At 43.5% G+C, this 17061-nt stretch overlaps 1 protein-coding gene across 2 annotated transcripts in view; it reads right to left on the bottom strand.

Annotated features, from left to right (window-relative positions):
* FucT6 (alpha-(1,6)-fucosyltransferase 8) overlaps positions 1-17061 on the bottom strand; it is a 628228-nt gene that overhangs the window by 132935 nt on the left and 478232 nt on the right. For both annotated transcript variants that reach the window (XM_070083038.1, XM_070083039.1), the window contains exon 3: positions 7961-8176. In XM_070083038.1, coding sequence (XP_069939139.1) covers positions 7961-8166 — 206 coding nt within the window. In that variant the 5' untranslated portion in view covers positions 8167-8176. The remainder of the gene's footprint in view (positions 1-7960; positions 8177-17061) is intronic.

Raw genomic sequence — 17061 nt, 5'->3', positions numbered from 1 at the left:
TAACTCTCCTCTCCTATTTTTAACTGACAAATCCATTTGTTCTCTAGGCTTCCTTAACTTGTTAATCTCACTCCAAAACTTTTTCTTATTTTCAACAAAATTTGTTGATAACATCTCATCCACTCTCTCATTTGCTCTCTTTTTACATTGCTTCACCACTCTCTTAACCTCTCTCTTTTTCTCCATATACTCTTCCCTCCTTGCATCGCTTCTACTTTGTAAAAACTTCTTATATGCTAACTTTTTCTCCCTTACTACTCTCTTTACATCATCATTCCATCAATCGCTCCTCTTCCCTCCCGCACCCACTTTCCTGTAACTACAAACTTCTGCTGAACACTCTAACACTACATTTTTAAACCTACCCCATACCTCTTCGACCCCATTGCCTATGCTCTCATTAGCCTATCTATCCTCCTACAGCTGTTTATATCTTACCCTAACTGCCTCCTCTTTTAGTTTATAAATGTTCACCTCTCTCTTCCCTGATGCTTCTATTCTCCTTGTATCCCATCTACCTTTTACTCTCAGTGTAGCTACAACTAAAACGTGATCTGTTATATCTGTGGCCCCTCTATAAACATGTACATCCTGAAGTCTACTCAACAGTCTTTTATCTACCAATACATAATCCAACAATCTACTGTCATTTCGCACTACATCATATCTTGTATTCTTATTTATCCTCTTTTTCTTAAAATATGTATTACCTATAACTAAACCCCTTTCTATACAAAGTTCAATCAAAGGGCTCCCATTATCATTTACACCTGGTACCCCAAACTTACCTACCACACCCTCTCCAAAAGTTTCTCCTACTTTAGCATTCAGGTCCCCTACCACAATTACTCTCTCACTTGGTTCAAAGGTTCCTATACATTCACTTAACATCTCCCAAAATCTCTTTCTCTCCTCTACATTCCTCTCTTCTCCAGGTGCATACACGCTTATTATGACCCACTTTTTTTGCATCCAGCCTTTACTTTAATCCACATAATCCTTGAATTTACACATTCATATTCTCTTTTCTCCTTCCATAACTGATCCTTCAACATTATTGCTACCCCTTCCTTAGCTCTAATTATCTCAGATACTCCAGATTTAATCCCATTTATTTCCCCCCACCGAAACTCCCCTACCCCCTTCAGGTTTGTTTCGCTTAGGGCCAGGACATCCAACTTCTTTTCATTAATAACATAAGCAATCATCTGTTTCTTGTTATCTGCACTACATCCACGCACATTCAAGCATCCCAGTTTTATAAAGTTTTTCTTCTTCTCTTTTTTAGTAAATGTTTACAGGAGAAGGGGTTACTAGCCCATTGCTCCCGGCATTTTAGTCACCTCATACGACACGCATGGCTTACGGAGGAAAGATTCTTTTCCACTTCCCCATGGACAATAGAAGAAATAAAGAAGAACAAGAGCTATTTAGAAAAAGGAGAAAAAACTATATGTCTGTATATATATATGCATGTGCGTGTCTGTGAAGTGTGACCAAAGTGTAAGTAGGAGCAGCAAGATATCCCTGTTATCTAGCGTGTTTATGAGACAGAAAAAGACAAGAGCAATCCTACCATCATGTAAAACAGTTACAGGTTTCTGTTTCACAGTCATCTGGCAGGACGGTAGTACTTCCCTGGGTAGTTGCTGTCTATCAACCTACTACCTACATTAATTAATTCATTTATTTTCACTTATATGTGAACCCAACAATCCATTTCTTTCAATCAAATCATTAAATTAAATTCTCCCTGATTACATATCTGAGTTCATTAGGACCGAAGGCTTAATTAATTATGCGAGAAATTACTTGTATGAGGTTTCCAGGGTATTACCTGTAGGTTGCAGAACTGTCACTCTCTCGATGCCCACTCCTTCACCACTCTCACAAAAAATCTTGGCCTGATATAAAATTAATAATTAACAATAACAAAAAAAAAAAAAAACAGCTACTCTGGTAAATTAAAATTATGTGGACTGTATGTTATTTTGGTTTGCTTGCTGGGTACACAAAATATAACTATTAGTACAATACAGCAAATGTAGTTCCCATTTTTTAAAAAAGGAAACAGAAAAGAGGCACTAAACTATAGACCAGTGTCACTGACGTGTATAGTATGCAAAGTTATGGAGAAGATTATCAGGAGGAGAGTGGTGGAGCACCTGGAATGGAAGAGTATAAACGCCAACCAGCACGGATTCATGGAAGGCAAATCCTGTGTCACAAACCTTCTGGAGTTTTATGATAAAGTAACAGAAGTAAGACACGAGAGAGAGGGGTGCGTTGATTGCATCTTATTGGACTGCAAGAAGGCCTTCGACACAGTTCCTCATGAGAGATTAGGGCAAAAGCAAGAGGATCAAGCACATATAACAGGAAGGGTACTGCAGTGGATCAGAGAATACCTGACAGGGAGACAACAACGAGTCGTGGTACATGATGAGGTATCACAGTGGGCACCTGTGAGGAGCGGGGTTCCACAGGGATCGGTCCTAGGACCAATGCTATTTTTCATATATGTGAATGACATGATGGGAGGGTTAGACTCAAAGGTGTCCCTGCATACTGGAGTATGCAGCACCTGTTTGGAACCCACACTTGATCAAGCACATCAAGAAATTAGAGAAAGTGCGAAGGTTTGCAACAAAGTTAGTTCCAGAGCCAAGGGGAATGTCCTACAAAGAAAGGTTAAGGGAAATCGGCCTGATGACTATGGAGGACAGGAGGGTTAGGGGAGACATGACAACGACATACAAAATACTGTGTGGAATAGACAAGATGGACAGAGACAGGATGTTCCAGAGAGGGGACACAGAAACAAGGGGTCACAATTGGAAGTTGAAGACCCAGATGAGTCAAAGGGATGTTAGGAAGTATTTCTTCAATCATAGAGTAGTCAGGAAGTGGAACAGCCTAGCAAGTGAGGTAGTGGAGGCAGGAACCATACATAGCTTTAAGATGAGGTATGATAAAGCTCATGGAGCAGGGAGAGAGAGGACCTAGTAGCACTCAATGAAGAGGCAGGGCCAGGAGCTGAGTCTCGACCCCTGCAACCACAATTAGGTGAGTACATATAATACAATAGTGTTATTAGAAAAGAAATTCGTATTACCACTTACCATATAATTACTCTAGTTGGATCACACCACAACGCCTACCTGGCATACAGAAACCTACACTGGCCAGTGAGAAATCTAAATGAAAGGACAACGGCGCACTTCCCTGTGTGAGTGATGGTGTAGTCTCCTTATTTTTCACCATCCATACTTAATTCTGGAGGTCCACAAATTTCCTGTCCCATTTCTTCAGCAGGGGACATTAACACGGGTTTCTATTACAAATTCAGATCGAAATGCCCAATTATAGCCTTGATGACACCAGATTAAATTTCACTATTAACAGACCAATGCTCACACCTTAATTCACTATGGCATCTCCCTGTATTATTGAGTCTCTGCACACCCTCTTCCACACAAAATTTCTTGAAGGGTCAAATCAGCATCACATTTTAATACACAATTATTATATTATTCATATTTACACATGCTGAATTTAGGAAAATTAAAAATTTTCAACAAGTAACTAGCTTGTAAAACTTATCCCATTCCCTCTTGAAGATTGATAGGAGTCTTTTTTTTTATTTACACAGGGTTTTACATAAGGTTAGGTTAGAGTCCTAACTTTATTTACAAGCTGTTACCTACAACAGCTCATTTAAAAGCCTTTTTATTGTTATGAGACATACAAGTAGAGAACAGAATAAAGTTGGAGCCATCTGTGGGCCAGCATTTTCATTTAATCAACTGACTTTATTTCGTTGATATTATGCTGTATGAACATGTTCCAGACTCAAGAGTCATCCTGGGAATAAATGTTCTCAGATGAAGTGATGTTCTGGAGACAGGTACAGTCACACTGACTGTCATGTGGTGTAGAAGCTCGCTTCTCACCGTCCTCGGAGTGGAGCCAAGTGTAGTTCTTTGACAAATGTTGGCCTTGTACACAAAAGTAAAACCACCCATATCCCTCCTGTGTTGGTAATTCCCCTTATATATGAAGGGAAAATTTTGAAACCTGGTCCATGGCTGGGCTCCAGGAATAGTGTTGGAACTTATTCGGTCCAAGAAGTCCCAACGGGGAAAAACACACCGTTCGAGGGCCCTTACACCCACCCAAAACACAAACACACTCACCTGGGTTGGCGAAGGTGGTTGGAAGGTACTTCTTAATTGATAGATTTACCCTTCAGGGAAGAAGTAGGTAGTTTATACTGTTAGTACACTAATATTAGGATTATTGAGGCAACTGTAGATAATAATAATGTAGACCTAAGACCTTAACGTAGCTAGGGAGAACTGGCAGCCCAAGTTTGAACGACGAAGCGCGGGTCTCGAAGACGCCAGAGCTTTCTTCTAAGACCAGACACCATCTGAACAACACGTGCCGTGATCAGCAGGCGGCGCCCCCACGTGTCTTCACATATGAGACCTGGGGAAATCTGGTGGAGGCACCTCAACATACCGTAGATGTCCTCCTCTGTCAGGCCCATACAGTAAGACAAGTCCTCCACTTTTTCTTAGGATTCTGGCCAGTGTCTGGGGAAAGTTACGAGTAAGTTGAGGTGTAGGCCTTTGTGCAGCCGGCAGTTCATGACCAGCACGTACCTTGTCTCTTGTCAACCTAGAAGTTAGTGTCACTTTCTGCATAGTTATTCTAGGGGATTCACCCCCCTTGGAAATAGGAATTTGTGAGGTACAGGCAGGTCACTAATATCAATTGAATATTGCAGGAATTAAGGCTCCCGGTTGCACGTGGTTCTGAGGGCAAGTCCAGAGGGACTAAAAGCTTAGGGAGGTTGAAGACCAGAATAGATTCTACATCACCAAGTAAGTTATTCCTTTAACCCTTTGAGGGTTTCGGACGTACTAGTACGGCTTACGATCCAGGGTTTTTGACGTACTAGTACGCCTAAATTCTAGCACCCTCAAATCTAGTGGGAGAAAGCTGGTAGGCCTTCATATGAAAGAATGGGTCTATGTGGTCAGTGTGCACAGTCTAAAAAAAAATCCTGCAGCACACAGTGCATAATGAGAAAAAAAAAACTTTTACCATTTTTTTGGAATAAAACAGCGACTTTGCACTGTATTTTCGTATGGTATTTATTGTTGTATTCTAGTTTTCTTGGTCTCACTTTATAGAATGGAAGACATATTACAGAAATTGAGATGATTTTGACTGGTTTTACAATGAAAGGTACCTTGAAATTGAGCTCAAAGTAGCAGAAATGTTCGATTTTTACCAAATTTCAAAAGTAAACAAATCGTGCCAAGCGTGCAATACACGTCAACTGGTGAGTCTAATATTCTTTCTCAAGTGCACCAATAATATTTATACCATTTTTTACACTAATGCAGTAGTCTGCATAACAGTAAATCTTATATTTTTTGTGAGAATAAAAATTCAAAGTGGAAAGCAAAATAATATAAGAGGGGCCTTGAGACGTGACTAATGACCAGAGGAAATGTCATTTTAGTGCCAGGAATGTCTTTCTTGTTTATTCTGGACCCTATTCGGAAATTGGCATCTTTTGAAATTTGTGTGAAATTGGCAAAATTGCTAAATTCTGACCACTGTACTGGATAGTTGAATTTCATAAATGGGTGGTTTCTTGCACCCATTCGATAGAAAAAATGGAGTTCTAGCGAAATATTCATGTTTTTTGTCGACTAGTACAGTGGAATTGGCCGAAAATGGGGCTCAAAGTGGGCAAAATCGCCGATGCGTAAACATCGCCGAGACCGCTAACTTTGCGAGAGCATAATTCCGTAAGTTTTCCATCAAATTTCAAACTTTTGGTGTCCTTATGATCGGGAAAAGATTCTCTATCTTTTCATAAGAGAAAATAATTTTTTTTTTTAAATTTGGCCGACCCTGAGAACGAGTTTCGGAGAGGGCCTGTCGACCCTCAAAGGGTTAAACGTGCATGCAGGCGAGATTTCTTGCAGCATCAGTCATTTATGAAAATCTGTCCTATAAGCCACTTGTAAGGCTGAGGTACCGACTTCAGAGCTCAGTGTCAACAGAGCTTGCCAGGGTAGGCGACTCACTTGGAGGCAGTCCAGACAAACTTTCACAAGTAGAAAGACTCTCGAAACTCACCAAAGCTAGTGTACTCATTGCACCAATACATTTCATGGGAGGTATCTTGCATTGTCTACAAAGCTTTGTGCAAGAAAGGTATACAACACCGACAAAATGAAAGTTAAGACACGTGTGCAACATCTGGTTATTTTTATTGTAGACGTTTCGCCATCCAGTGGCTTTGGGATAATCTTAAGGAAGTCCTGTGATGTTGACGAGTCAGGGAAGTTGAATGACGGCATGTTGTTAAGACAGAATAATTCGTTAATTGTAGTGTTGAATGTGCCTGGGTTTGCTGCATTTGCAAGGTGTGCATACATTATGCAACACAGCACCTTAGAAGGAGCAGCATCAGGGAGTGCAGAGAGGGAATTGCTGGACAAAGATGACTGCAGTGTGGTTTGTAGAATTCCGGTGGTGTCCGACTGGAGTTTTGAAATGGCGGCATATGTCGGCGATTTGGGGCTATTCTTCTTGGTTTCTTCTTTAATGTTTTTCGACATTACTTCTTTTCGTAGTGGGCATTCGGCTGCAAAGGTATGATGTGTACCCTTGCAGTTAAGACATGTTGGAGTGGCATCGGTGGTGGTGCAGCTTTGAAGTCATGACCTTTTCCACAAGTAGAACAGATCTTTTTGTCTTTAATGGGACAGTCCTTGGTTGAATGTTGATAAGAGTAACAGTTCCAACAGGGAGAGACAGGGGCGAAACGTTCAGGTTCTATGTGGCATGGATGTATGTGGTAATATGAGATATTCAGTCCATTAGAGAGCGCTTGGGTAGCCATATCTATGTTTGAGAAGGTGATTTTGATCATAGATGAGGCATTGGGAATTCGTGTCTATAGAGGTCCAGGTGTTCTGTTCTTTGATTGAGGTCTTCAGTTCATCCGTTGGTAAGGATGTGATTATCTTATCCAATTGTTTAACGTTTCGCCAGCAAGGAGGGAGACGGTGATATGTTGAATTGTCGGTCTCGCAATGCATTCATTGCAGTGTCGTCCATAAGTTTAGCTGCTTCATTGTCGTCGGTGCAGACGACAATAAAGGAGTCCTTGAGTGAGTGGATCGCTGTGAATTTAAGATTTAGGCAGGTTCTTATAGCGGCAGCAAGTGATAGTTTAGTGGAATCATTTATAAAACCACTGGCTGGTTTGATCTTAACACGAAGTGCGAACATCGTCGAACAGGTAAAGGTTCCCCTCTCCAACGGGAATCGTAGGGAGACTGTGATGACGAGAGTATGAGCTACTGTGACTACACACTGCAAGGTCAGTTTCTGATCTACAAGAAGCACAGGCGAACGAACGAACGAACAAGTGCAGGTAAGATCCCAATGGGATGAGCGGGGAAGACGGGACAGACGAAGAGGAATGTTCTCAGTTGTAGAAATAGAGCCAGGGCTTAACCCAGCAGCTGAGGGGATCGTGGGACAGATATTGATAGCAGGAAACTTCATAAATGAGAGCACTGCAGGAGAGCGTAGAGGCGCACAGAGTAGGAACAAAAACACAGGGGGGGTAAAACAAGCAAACACCCAAGGCAGAAGAGAGAGGAATAAGGAAAGGAGAAGAGGGAGAAGGAGAAAAAAGAATCAGGTTAATTCACGGGTGTTCTGAAGTTTGGATAATTTGTAAATTATGAAGACATACATACCTCCTCCCTGGAGATGTAGGTGTCCAAGTTATTTTTCTGTTTATAACTACTGCTTCTACTTTTAGTTATTATTACATTTATTACTGCTACTAGAGTGAGGGTGGAGGAGGGGATGACCAGTGGTCTGACTGTCATAACAAACATTGACCTGTAATACACACTTAGTAAATTCGTGAAGCACTTGTCTGATGTCATCATTCTGCTTCTTGAGAAGATCAAGGTCGTTGACAGCCCGCTGGAGGCGCTGAGAGAGTCGCGGGTCACTGGTGGTTGGTGGTCCAGTGGGTGCCAGTAGTGCCACGCCCACCAGCCAAATCACGCCCACAGCCCCGCCCACACGCCACGCCCAACCTCCAACCCACCGCATCTTCTCACACCTGCAAAGTTAATAAGCTTGTTAGTATCTTCATTACGTCTTCCTGCGGATTCTGTCTTAGAAAATCAATAACCTATTATTCTCCGTCGGAATATCAACACGTAGTAAGGAACAGTTAGGCTAATGCATATCCAAGCTATATATCAAATTTACTGCCAGTTATGTATCTCCATTCTCCAGGCTATATATCGTACATGTCCCAATGCAATGTATCATATGTATGTCAAGGATATGTATAACAGATATATCCTCAGGGTATGTAATATGTGCCGTAGATGTATCACAGATGTAGAGAACAGATCCCTAGCTGTCATCAAAAGGGAATTTGATAAGTTTCATTTGCCGGAGTGTGGTGCCTACATTGGACTGCATGCTGCTAGCACCAAGAGCCTGATCGATCAGGCCTTCAGCCACGCCTGGACCGGACCACGGGGTTCGATGACACCCGGAATCGACTACAGGTTAACAGGTTATGTATGATCCCAAGTAATGTATCACGGCTATAATTCCCAACTTGCCCACGACGCGGTCTCAAACCACGCCTCCATGGTTGGAAAAGGAAATATTACCCACTTCTGTGTGATAAGTTAATGGTCCAAGTCACGGTATTGTCCCTCTTTTATTCTTACAAGAAAGATTTACCTATTATCTTAACACATTCATCAGGCAGAAAGAAAAGATAAGCAGCCCTGCCAGAGTGCAAAACATTTAAGAGGTTTCCCCTTTTCACACCCATTTGCCAAGAGGTTAGTAGTATCACCCAGGAAGCCTGCTGTTTACCAGCTCACTACTGTGACCGTGCATACCTTGATTTCCCGGGGATGCAAACTGAGTGGAACTATATACTCATTAAATGATCCACGCCCTGCATTTCCAAATTGAACCAGAAAAGCTGGATGTAAATGAACAACCGAACAGACACGAACATGGGGTAAACATTCTACAAGGTAAACAACGAAACCTCGAACATTCTGCAAGATAAACAACGAAACCTCGTACATTCTACAAGGTAAACAACGAAGCCTCGAACATTCTGCAAGGTAACTAACGAAACCTCGTACATTCTACAAGGTAAACAACGAAACCTCGAACATTCTACAAGGTAAACAACGAAACCTCGTACATTCTACAAGGTAACTAACGAAACCTCGTACATTCTACAAGGTAAACAACGAAACCTCGTACATTCTACAAGGTTAACAACGAAACCTCGAACATTCTACAAGGTAACTGACGAAACCTCGTACATTCTACAAGGTAAACAACAAAACCTCGTACATTCTACAAGGTAACTAACGAAACCTCGTACATTCTACAAGGTAAACAACAAAACCTCGTACATTCTACAAGGTAAATAACGAAACCTCGTACATTCTAAAAGGTAAACAACGAAACCTCGAACATTCTACAAGGTAAACAACGAAACCTCGTACATTCTACAAGGTAACTAACGAAACCTCGTACATTCTACAAGGTAAACAACAAAACTTCGTGCATTCTACAAGGTAAACAACGAAACTTCGTACATTCTACAAGGTAAACAACGAAACTTCGTACATTCTACAAGGTAAACAACGAAACTTCGTACATTCTACAAGGTAAACAACGAAACCTCGTACATTCTACAAGGTAAACAACGAAACCTCGTACATTCTACAAGGTAAACAACGAAACCTCGTACATTCTACAAAGTAAACAACGAAACCTCGTATATTCTACAAGGTAAACAAGGAAACCTCGTCCATTCTACAAGGTAAACAACGAAACCTCATCCATTCTACAAGGCAAACAACGAAACCTCGTACATTCTACAAAGTAAACAACGAAACCTCGTACATTCTACAAGGTAAACAACGAAACCTCGTACATTCTACAAAGTAAACAACTAAACCTCGTACATTCTACAAGGTAAACAGCGAAACTTCGTACATTCTACAAGGTAAACAACGAAACCGCGTACATTCTACAAGATAAACAACGAAACCTCGTACATTCTACAAGGTAAATAACAAAACCTCGTACATTCTACAAGGTAAATAACAAAACCTCGTACATTCTACAAGGTAAACAACGAAACCTCGCACATTCTACAAGGCAAATAACAAAACCTCGTACATTCTACAAGGTAAACAACGAAACCTCGCACATTCTACAAGGTAAATAACAAAACCTCGTACATTCTACAAGGTAAACAACGAAACTTCGTACATTCTACAAGGTAAATAACAAAACCTCGTACATTCTACAAGGTAAATCGCACATTCTACACGTACATTCTAAAACAACTCGTACATTCTACAAGGTAAATAACAAAACCTCGTACATTCTACAAGGTAAACAACGAAACACAAAACACCCAGGAACTAGGACCCAAAAGAGTTAACAGGTGTACATTTGGATTTATATCTACAGTTCACTTGTCTGTATCGAACAAATTTAGGAAATTTGCTTAATATGTCTGACATTTTATTTTCATTAATAAGGTATCTTGACATCACACAGGTTATTATTCTATCTATATTCCTCAATAACTGGATAATTAAGCACACAGTGTTCAAGATAGTGACCAAAGGTCGCACCACATACTGTGCATTTAGTTTGATCATCATGTGTGTGTGTGTCGAGCTGCCGGAGGAACTTGTAGCCAAGCCTAAGTCTGGCTACTACAACATCAGTCTGTTCACATTGCAAGTTGCTCCAGAAACGTGCTACTTATCGGCGTTCATGTTATCATAGTGGGTTATAGATCTACTCAGGCTTCTAACTGCATTCCTATAACATTCAGTTTCATTATTTAATACTCTCCTAACATTATTCCTAATATTAGACACAGATACTCCAAAGTTATAGTCTATATTTTCCTTCAGGGTACGTTTTTTTAAGGTTTATCATGGAGTAAACCAGCGTGTGATGGAATCCATAAAAAAATACATTAATTCCTTTTTCCAGGATTTTTGAGTATCTATATTTGCCTTCTCCAATGAGCACGTTGCTTGAGCCAGTACGTAAGTAGTGGCTCAAACACGATGCTCAATGACCCAGGAAGGCTGGACTCAGTGTTCACCTTGAGCAGTTCAGACAAAGGGGATATCATACACGTAAGGCCCCTAGGCGCTAGTGATTACATGGAAAACAATCTGTCAACATTCTGGTGCTGTACAATATGTCAATGTTTTGGTAGTAATAACGACATCGGTGTAACTCAGTACAGTTTGTGTGACCTCGCTCAGACGCGTGAATATTCTTAACAATGACACGCAACATTCAATGACAATATACGTCCGCCTACATTCATGTGTCATCAACTTAACACTCCCCTGGTAAATCACGTAAATAAACAGATCAAAGCAGGTAAGCTCACTGTATGAAGACAGTCAGTGGTATAATTTATTTAACAAATCAAAAGCCAGTAAAAGAAGGGAAGATATAAGTACGGTAATAATGATTCCAGATCAGGCTTATATTATAAACTGGTCTGGTGAATATAAAGCCTGAGGACACATGTTTCATCTGTGTCAACTTCACTTTCGGAGGGTGTCAATGTTGCAGCTTTACCAGGAAGGTGGTGCTGCAGCTTCACCAGCAAGGTGGTGCTGCAGCTTCACCAGCAAGGTGGTGCTGCAGCTTCACCAGCAAGGTGGTGCTGCAGCTTCACCAGCAAGGTGGTGCTGCAGCTTCACCAGCAAGGTGGAGCTGCAGCTTCACCAGCAAGGTGGTGCTGCAGCTTCACCAGCAAGGTGGTGCTGCAGCTTCACCAGCAAGGTGGTGCTGCAGCTTCACCAGCAAGGTGGTGCTGCAAGCTTCACCAGCAAGGTGGTGCTGCAAGCTTCACCAGCAAGGTGGTGCTGCAGCTTCACCAGCAAGGTGGTGCTGCAGCTTCACCAGCAAGGTGGTGCTGCAGCTTCACCAGCAAGGTGGTGCTGCAGCTTCACCAGCAAGGTGGTGCTGCAGCTTCACCAGCAAGGTGGTGCTGCAGCTTCACCAGCAAGGTGGTGCTGCAGCTTCACCAGCAAGGTGGTGCTGCAGCTTCACCAGCAAGGTGGTGCTGCAGCTTCACCAGCAAGGTGGTGCTGCAGCTTCACCAGCAAGGTGGTGCTGCAGCTTCACCAGCAAGGTGGTGCTGCAGCTTCACCAGTAAGGTGGTGCTGCAGCTTCACCAGCAAGGTGGTGCTGCAGCTTCACCAGCAAGGTGGTGCTGCAGCTTCACCAGCAAGGTGGTGCTGCAGCTTTACCAGCAAGGTGGTGCTGCAGCTTCACCAGTAAGGTGGTGCTGCAGCTTCACCAGCAAGGTGGTGCTGCAGCTTCACCAGCAAGGTGGTGCTGCAGCTTCACCAGCAAGGTGGTGCTGCAGCTTCACCAGCAAGGTGGTGCTGCAGCTTCACCAGCAAGGTGGTGCTGCAGCTTCACCAGCAAGGTGGTGCTGCAGCTTCACCAGCAAGGTGGTGCTGCAGCTTCACCAGCAAGGTGGTGCTGCAGCTTCACCAGCAAGGTGGTGCTGCAGCTTCACCAGCAAGGTGGTGCTGCAGCTTCACCAGCAAGGTGGTGCTGCAGCTTCACCAGCAAGGTGGTGCTGCAGCTTCACCAGCAAGGTGGTGCTGCAGCTTCACCAGCAAGGTGGTGCTGCAGCTTCACCAGCAAGGTGGTGCTGCAGCTTCACCAGCAAGGTGGTGCTGCAGCTTCACCAGCAAGGTGGTGCTGCAGCTTCACCAGCAAGGTGGTGCTGCAGCTTCACCAGCAAGGTGGTGCTGCAGCTTCACCAGCAAGGTGGTGCTGCAGCTTCACCAGCAAGGTGGTGCTGCAGCTTCACCAGCAAGGTGGTGCTGCAGCTTTACCAGCAAGGTGGAGCTGCAACCAGGTGGTGCTGCAGCTTCACCAGCAAGGTGGTGCTGCAGCTTTACCAGCAAGGTGGTGCTGCAGCTTCACCAGCAAGGTGGTGCTGCAGCTTTACCAGCAAGGTGGTGCTGCAGCTTCACCAGCAAGGTGGTGCTGCAGCTTTACCAGCAAGGTGGTGCTGCAGCTTCACCAGCAAGGTGGTGCTGCAGGCTTCACCAGCAAGGTGGTGCTGCAGCTTCACCAGCAAGGTGGTGCTGCAGCTTCACCAGCAAGGTGGTGCTGCAGCTTCACCAGCAAGGTGGTGCTGCAGCTTCACCAGCAAGGTGGTGCTGCAGCTTCACCAGCAAGGTGGAGCTGCAGCTTCACCAGCAAGGTGGAGCTGCAGCGTCACCAGCAAGGTGGTGCTGCAGCTTCACCAGCAAGGTGGTGCTGCAGCTTCACCAGCAAGGTGGTGCTGCAGCTTCACCAGCAAGGTGGTGCTGCAGGCTTCACCAGCAAGGTGGTGCTGCAGCTTCACCAGCAAGGTGGTGCTGCAGCTTCACCAGCAAGGTGGAGCTGCAGCTTCACCAGCAAGGTGGTGCTGCAGCTTCACCAGCAAGGTGGTGCTGCAGCTTCACCAGCAAGGTGGTGCTGCAGCTTCACCAGCAAGGTGGCGCTGCAGCTTCACCAGCAAGGTGGTGCTGCAGCTTCACCAGCAAGGTGGAGCTGCAGCTTCACCAGCAAGGTGGTGCTGCAGCTTCACCAGCAAGGTGGTGCTGCAGCTGCAAGGTGGAGCTGCAGCTTCACCAGCAAGGTGGAGCTGCAGCTTCACCAGCAAGGTGGTGCTGCAGCTTCACCAGCAAGGTGGAGCTGCAGCTTCACCAGCAAGGTGGTGCTGCAGCTTCACCAGCAAGGTGGTGCTGCAGCTTCACCAGCAAGGTGGAGCTGCAGCTTCACCAGCAAGGTGGTGCTGCAGCTTCACCAGCAAGGTGGTGCTGCAGCTTCACCAGCAAGGTGGCGCTGCAGCTTCACCAGCAAGGTGGTGCTGCAGCTTCACCAGCAAGGTGGAGCTGCAGCTTCACCAGCAAGGTGGTGCTGCAGCTTCACCAGCAAGGTGGAGCTGCAGCTTCACCAGCAAGGTGGTGCTGCAGGCTTCACCAGCAAGGTGGTGCTGCAGCTTCACCAGCAAGGTGGAGCTGCAGCTTCACCAGCAAGGTGGAGCTGCAGCTTCACCAGCAAGGTGGTGCTGCAGCTTCACCAGCAAGGTGGCGCTGCAGCTTCACCAGCAAGGTGGCACTGCAGCTTCACCAGCAAGGTGGAGCTGCAGCTTCACCAGCAAGGTGGCGCTGCAGCTTCACCAGCAAGGTGGAGCTGCAGCTTCACCAGCAAGGTGGCGCTGCAGCTTCACAAGCAAGGTGGAGCTGCAGCTTCACCAGCAAGGTGGAGCTGCAGCTTCACCAGCAAGGTGGTGCTGCAGCTTCACCAGCAAGGTGGTGCTGCAGCTTCACCTGCAAGGTGGTGCTGCAGCTTCACCAGCAAGGTGGTGCTGACTTTTATTATGGTTAAGAAATTTATTTTCGTTGTATAATTGAGAAAAAGATGGTAACTGCTAGTAGTATCATGCAATGGTAACTGCTAGTAATATCATGCAATGGTAACTGCTCGTAGTATCATGCAATGGTTACTGCTAGTATCATGCAATGGTAACTGCTAGTATCATGCAATGGTTACTGCTAGTAGTATCATGCAATGGTAACTGCTAGTATCATGCAATGGTAACTGCTCGTAGTATCATGCAATGGTAACTGCTAGTATCATGCAATGGTTACTGCTAGTAGTATCATGCAATGGTAACTGCTCGTAGTATCATGCAATGGTTACTGTTAGTATCATGCAATGGTAACTGCTAGTAGTATCATGCAATGGTTACTGTTAGTATCATGCAATGGTAACTGCTAGTAGTATCATGCAATGGTAACTGCTAGTAATACCATACAATGGTAACTGCTAGTAGTATCATGCAATGGTAACTGCTCGTAGTATCATGCAATGGTAACTGCTAATATCATGCAATGGTTACTGCTAGTATCATGCAATGGTAACTGCTAATATCATGCAATGGTTACTGCTAGTATCATGCAATGGTAACTGCTAGTATCATGAAATTGTAACTACTAGTAGTATCATGCAATGGTAACTGCTCGTAGTATCATGCAATGGCTACTGCTCGTATCATGCAATGGTTACTGCTAGTATCATGCAATGGTAACTGCTAGTAGTATTATGCAACGGTAACTGCTAGTAGTATCATGCAATGGTTACTGCTCGTATCATACAATGGTAACTGCTAGTAGTATCATGCAATGGTAACTGCTAGTAGTATCATCCAATGGTAGCTGCTCGTAGTATCATGCAATGGTAACTGCTAGTAGTATCATGCAATGGTAACTGCTAGTAGTATCATCCAATGGTAACTGATATTAGTATCATGCAATGGTAACTGCTAGTAGTATCATGCAATGGTAACTGCTTAGTATCATGCAACGGTAACTGCTAGTAGTATCATGCAATGGTAACTGCTATTAGTATCATGCAATGGTAACTGCTAGTAGTATCATGCAATGGTAACTGCTAGTAGTATCATGCAATGGTAAATGCTCGTAGTATCATGCAATGGTAACTGCTAGTAGTATCATGCAATGGTAACTGCTAGTAGTGTCATGCAATGGTAGCTGCTAGTAGTATCATGCAATGGTAACTGCTATTAGCATCATGCAATGGTAACTGCTAGTAGTATTATGCAATGGTAACTGCTAGTATCATGCAATGGTAACTGCTCGTAGTATCATCCAATGGTAACTGCTAGTATCATGCAATGGTAACTGCTAGTAGTATCATGCAATGGTAACTGCTAGTAGTATCATGCAATGATTACTGCTCGTAGTATCATGCAATGGTAACTGCTCGTAGTATCATGCAATGGTTACTGCTCGTAGTATCATGCAATGGTAACTGCTAGTAGTATAATGCAATGGTAACTGCTAGTAATATCATACAATGGTAACTGCTAGTAGTATCATGCAATGGTTACTGCTAGTAGTATCATGCAATGGTTACTGCTAGTAGTATCATGCAATGGTAACTGCTAGTAGTATCATGCAATGGTAACTGCAAGTAGTATCATGCAATGGTAACTGATAGTATCATGCAATGGTAACTGCTAGTGTCATGCAATGGTAACTGCTAGTAGTATCATGCAATGGTAACTGCTAGTAGTATCATGCAATGGAAACTGCTAGTAGTATCATGCAACGGTAACTGCTAGTAGTATCATACAATGGTAACTGCTAGTAGTATCATGCAATGGTAACTGCTATTAGCATCATGCAATGGTAACTGCTAGTAGTATCATGCAATGGTAACTGCTAGTAGTATCATACAATGGTAACTGCTAATAGTATCATGCAATGGTTACTGCTAGTAGTATCATGCAATGGTAACTGCTAGTAGTATCATGCAATGGTAACTGCTAGTAGTATCATGCAATGGTAACTGCTAATAGTATCATGCAATGGTTACTGCTAGTAGTATCATGCAATGGCAACTGTATTATCATACTGTAGACACTGCTTGTAGAATCATACAGTAGACACTGCTTGTATTATCATACAGTAGAGACTGCTTGTAGTATCATACAGTAGACACTGCTTGTATTATCATACAGTAGAGACTGCTTGTAGTATCATACAGTAGACACTGCTTGTATTATCATACAGTAGACACTGCTTGTATTATCATACAGTAGAGACTGCTTGTAGTATCATACAGTAGACACTGCTTGTATTATCATACAGTAGACACTGCTTGTAAAACCATACAGTAGACACTGCTTGCATTATCATACAGTAGAGACTGCTTGTAGTATCATACAGTAGACACCTCTTGTATTATCATACAGTAGAGACTGCTTGTAGTATCATACAATAGACACTGCTTGTATTATCATACAGTAGACACTGCTTGTAGTATCATACAGTAGACACCTTTTGTATTATCATACAGTAGAGACTGCTT

The sequence above is a fragment of the Cherax quadricarinatus genome, chromosome 8 (assembly GCF_038502225.1).
Source record: "Cherax quadricarinatus isolate ZL_2023a chromosome 8, ASM3850222v1, whole genome shotgun sequence".
In the NCBI taxonomy this organism is placed as follows: Eukaryota; Metazoa; Arthropoda; class Malacostraca; order Decapoda; family Parastacidae; genus Cherax; species Cherax quadricarinatus.
Note: the sequence above shows the minus strand (reverse complement) of the source record. Positions and strands in the feature narration are given on the sequence as shown.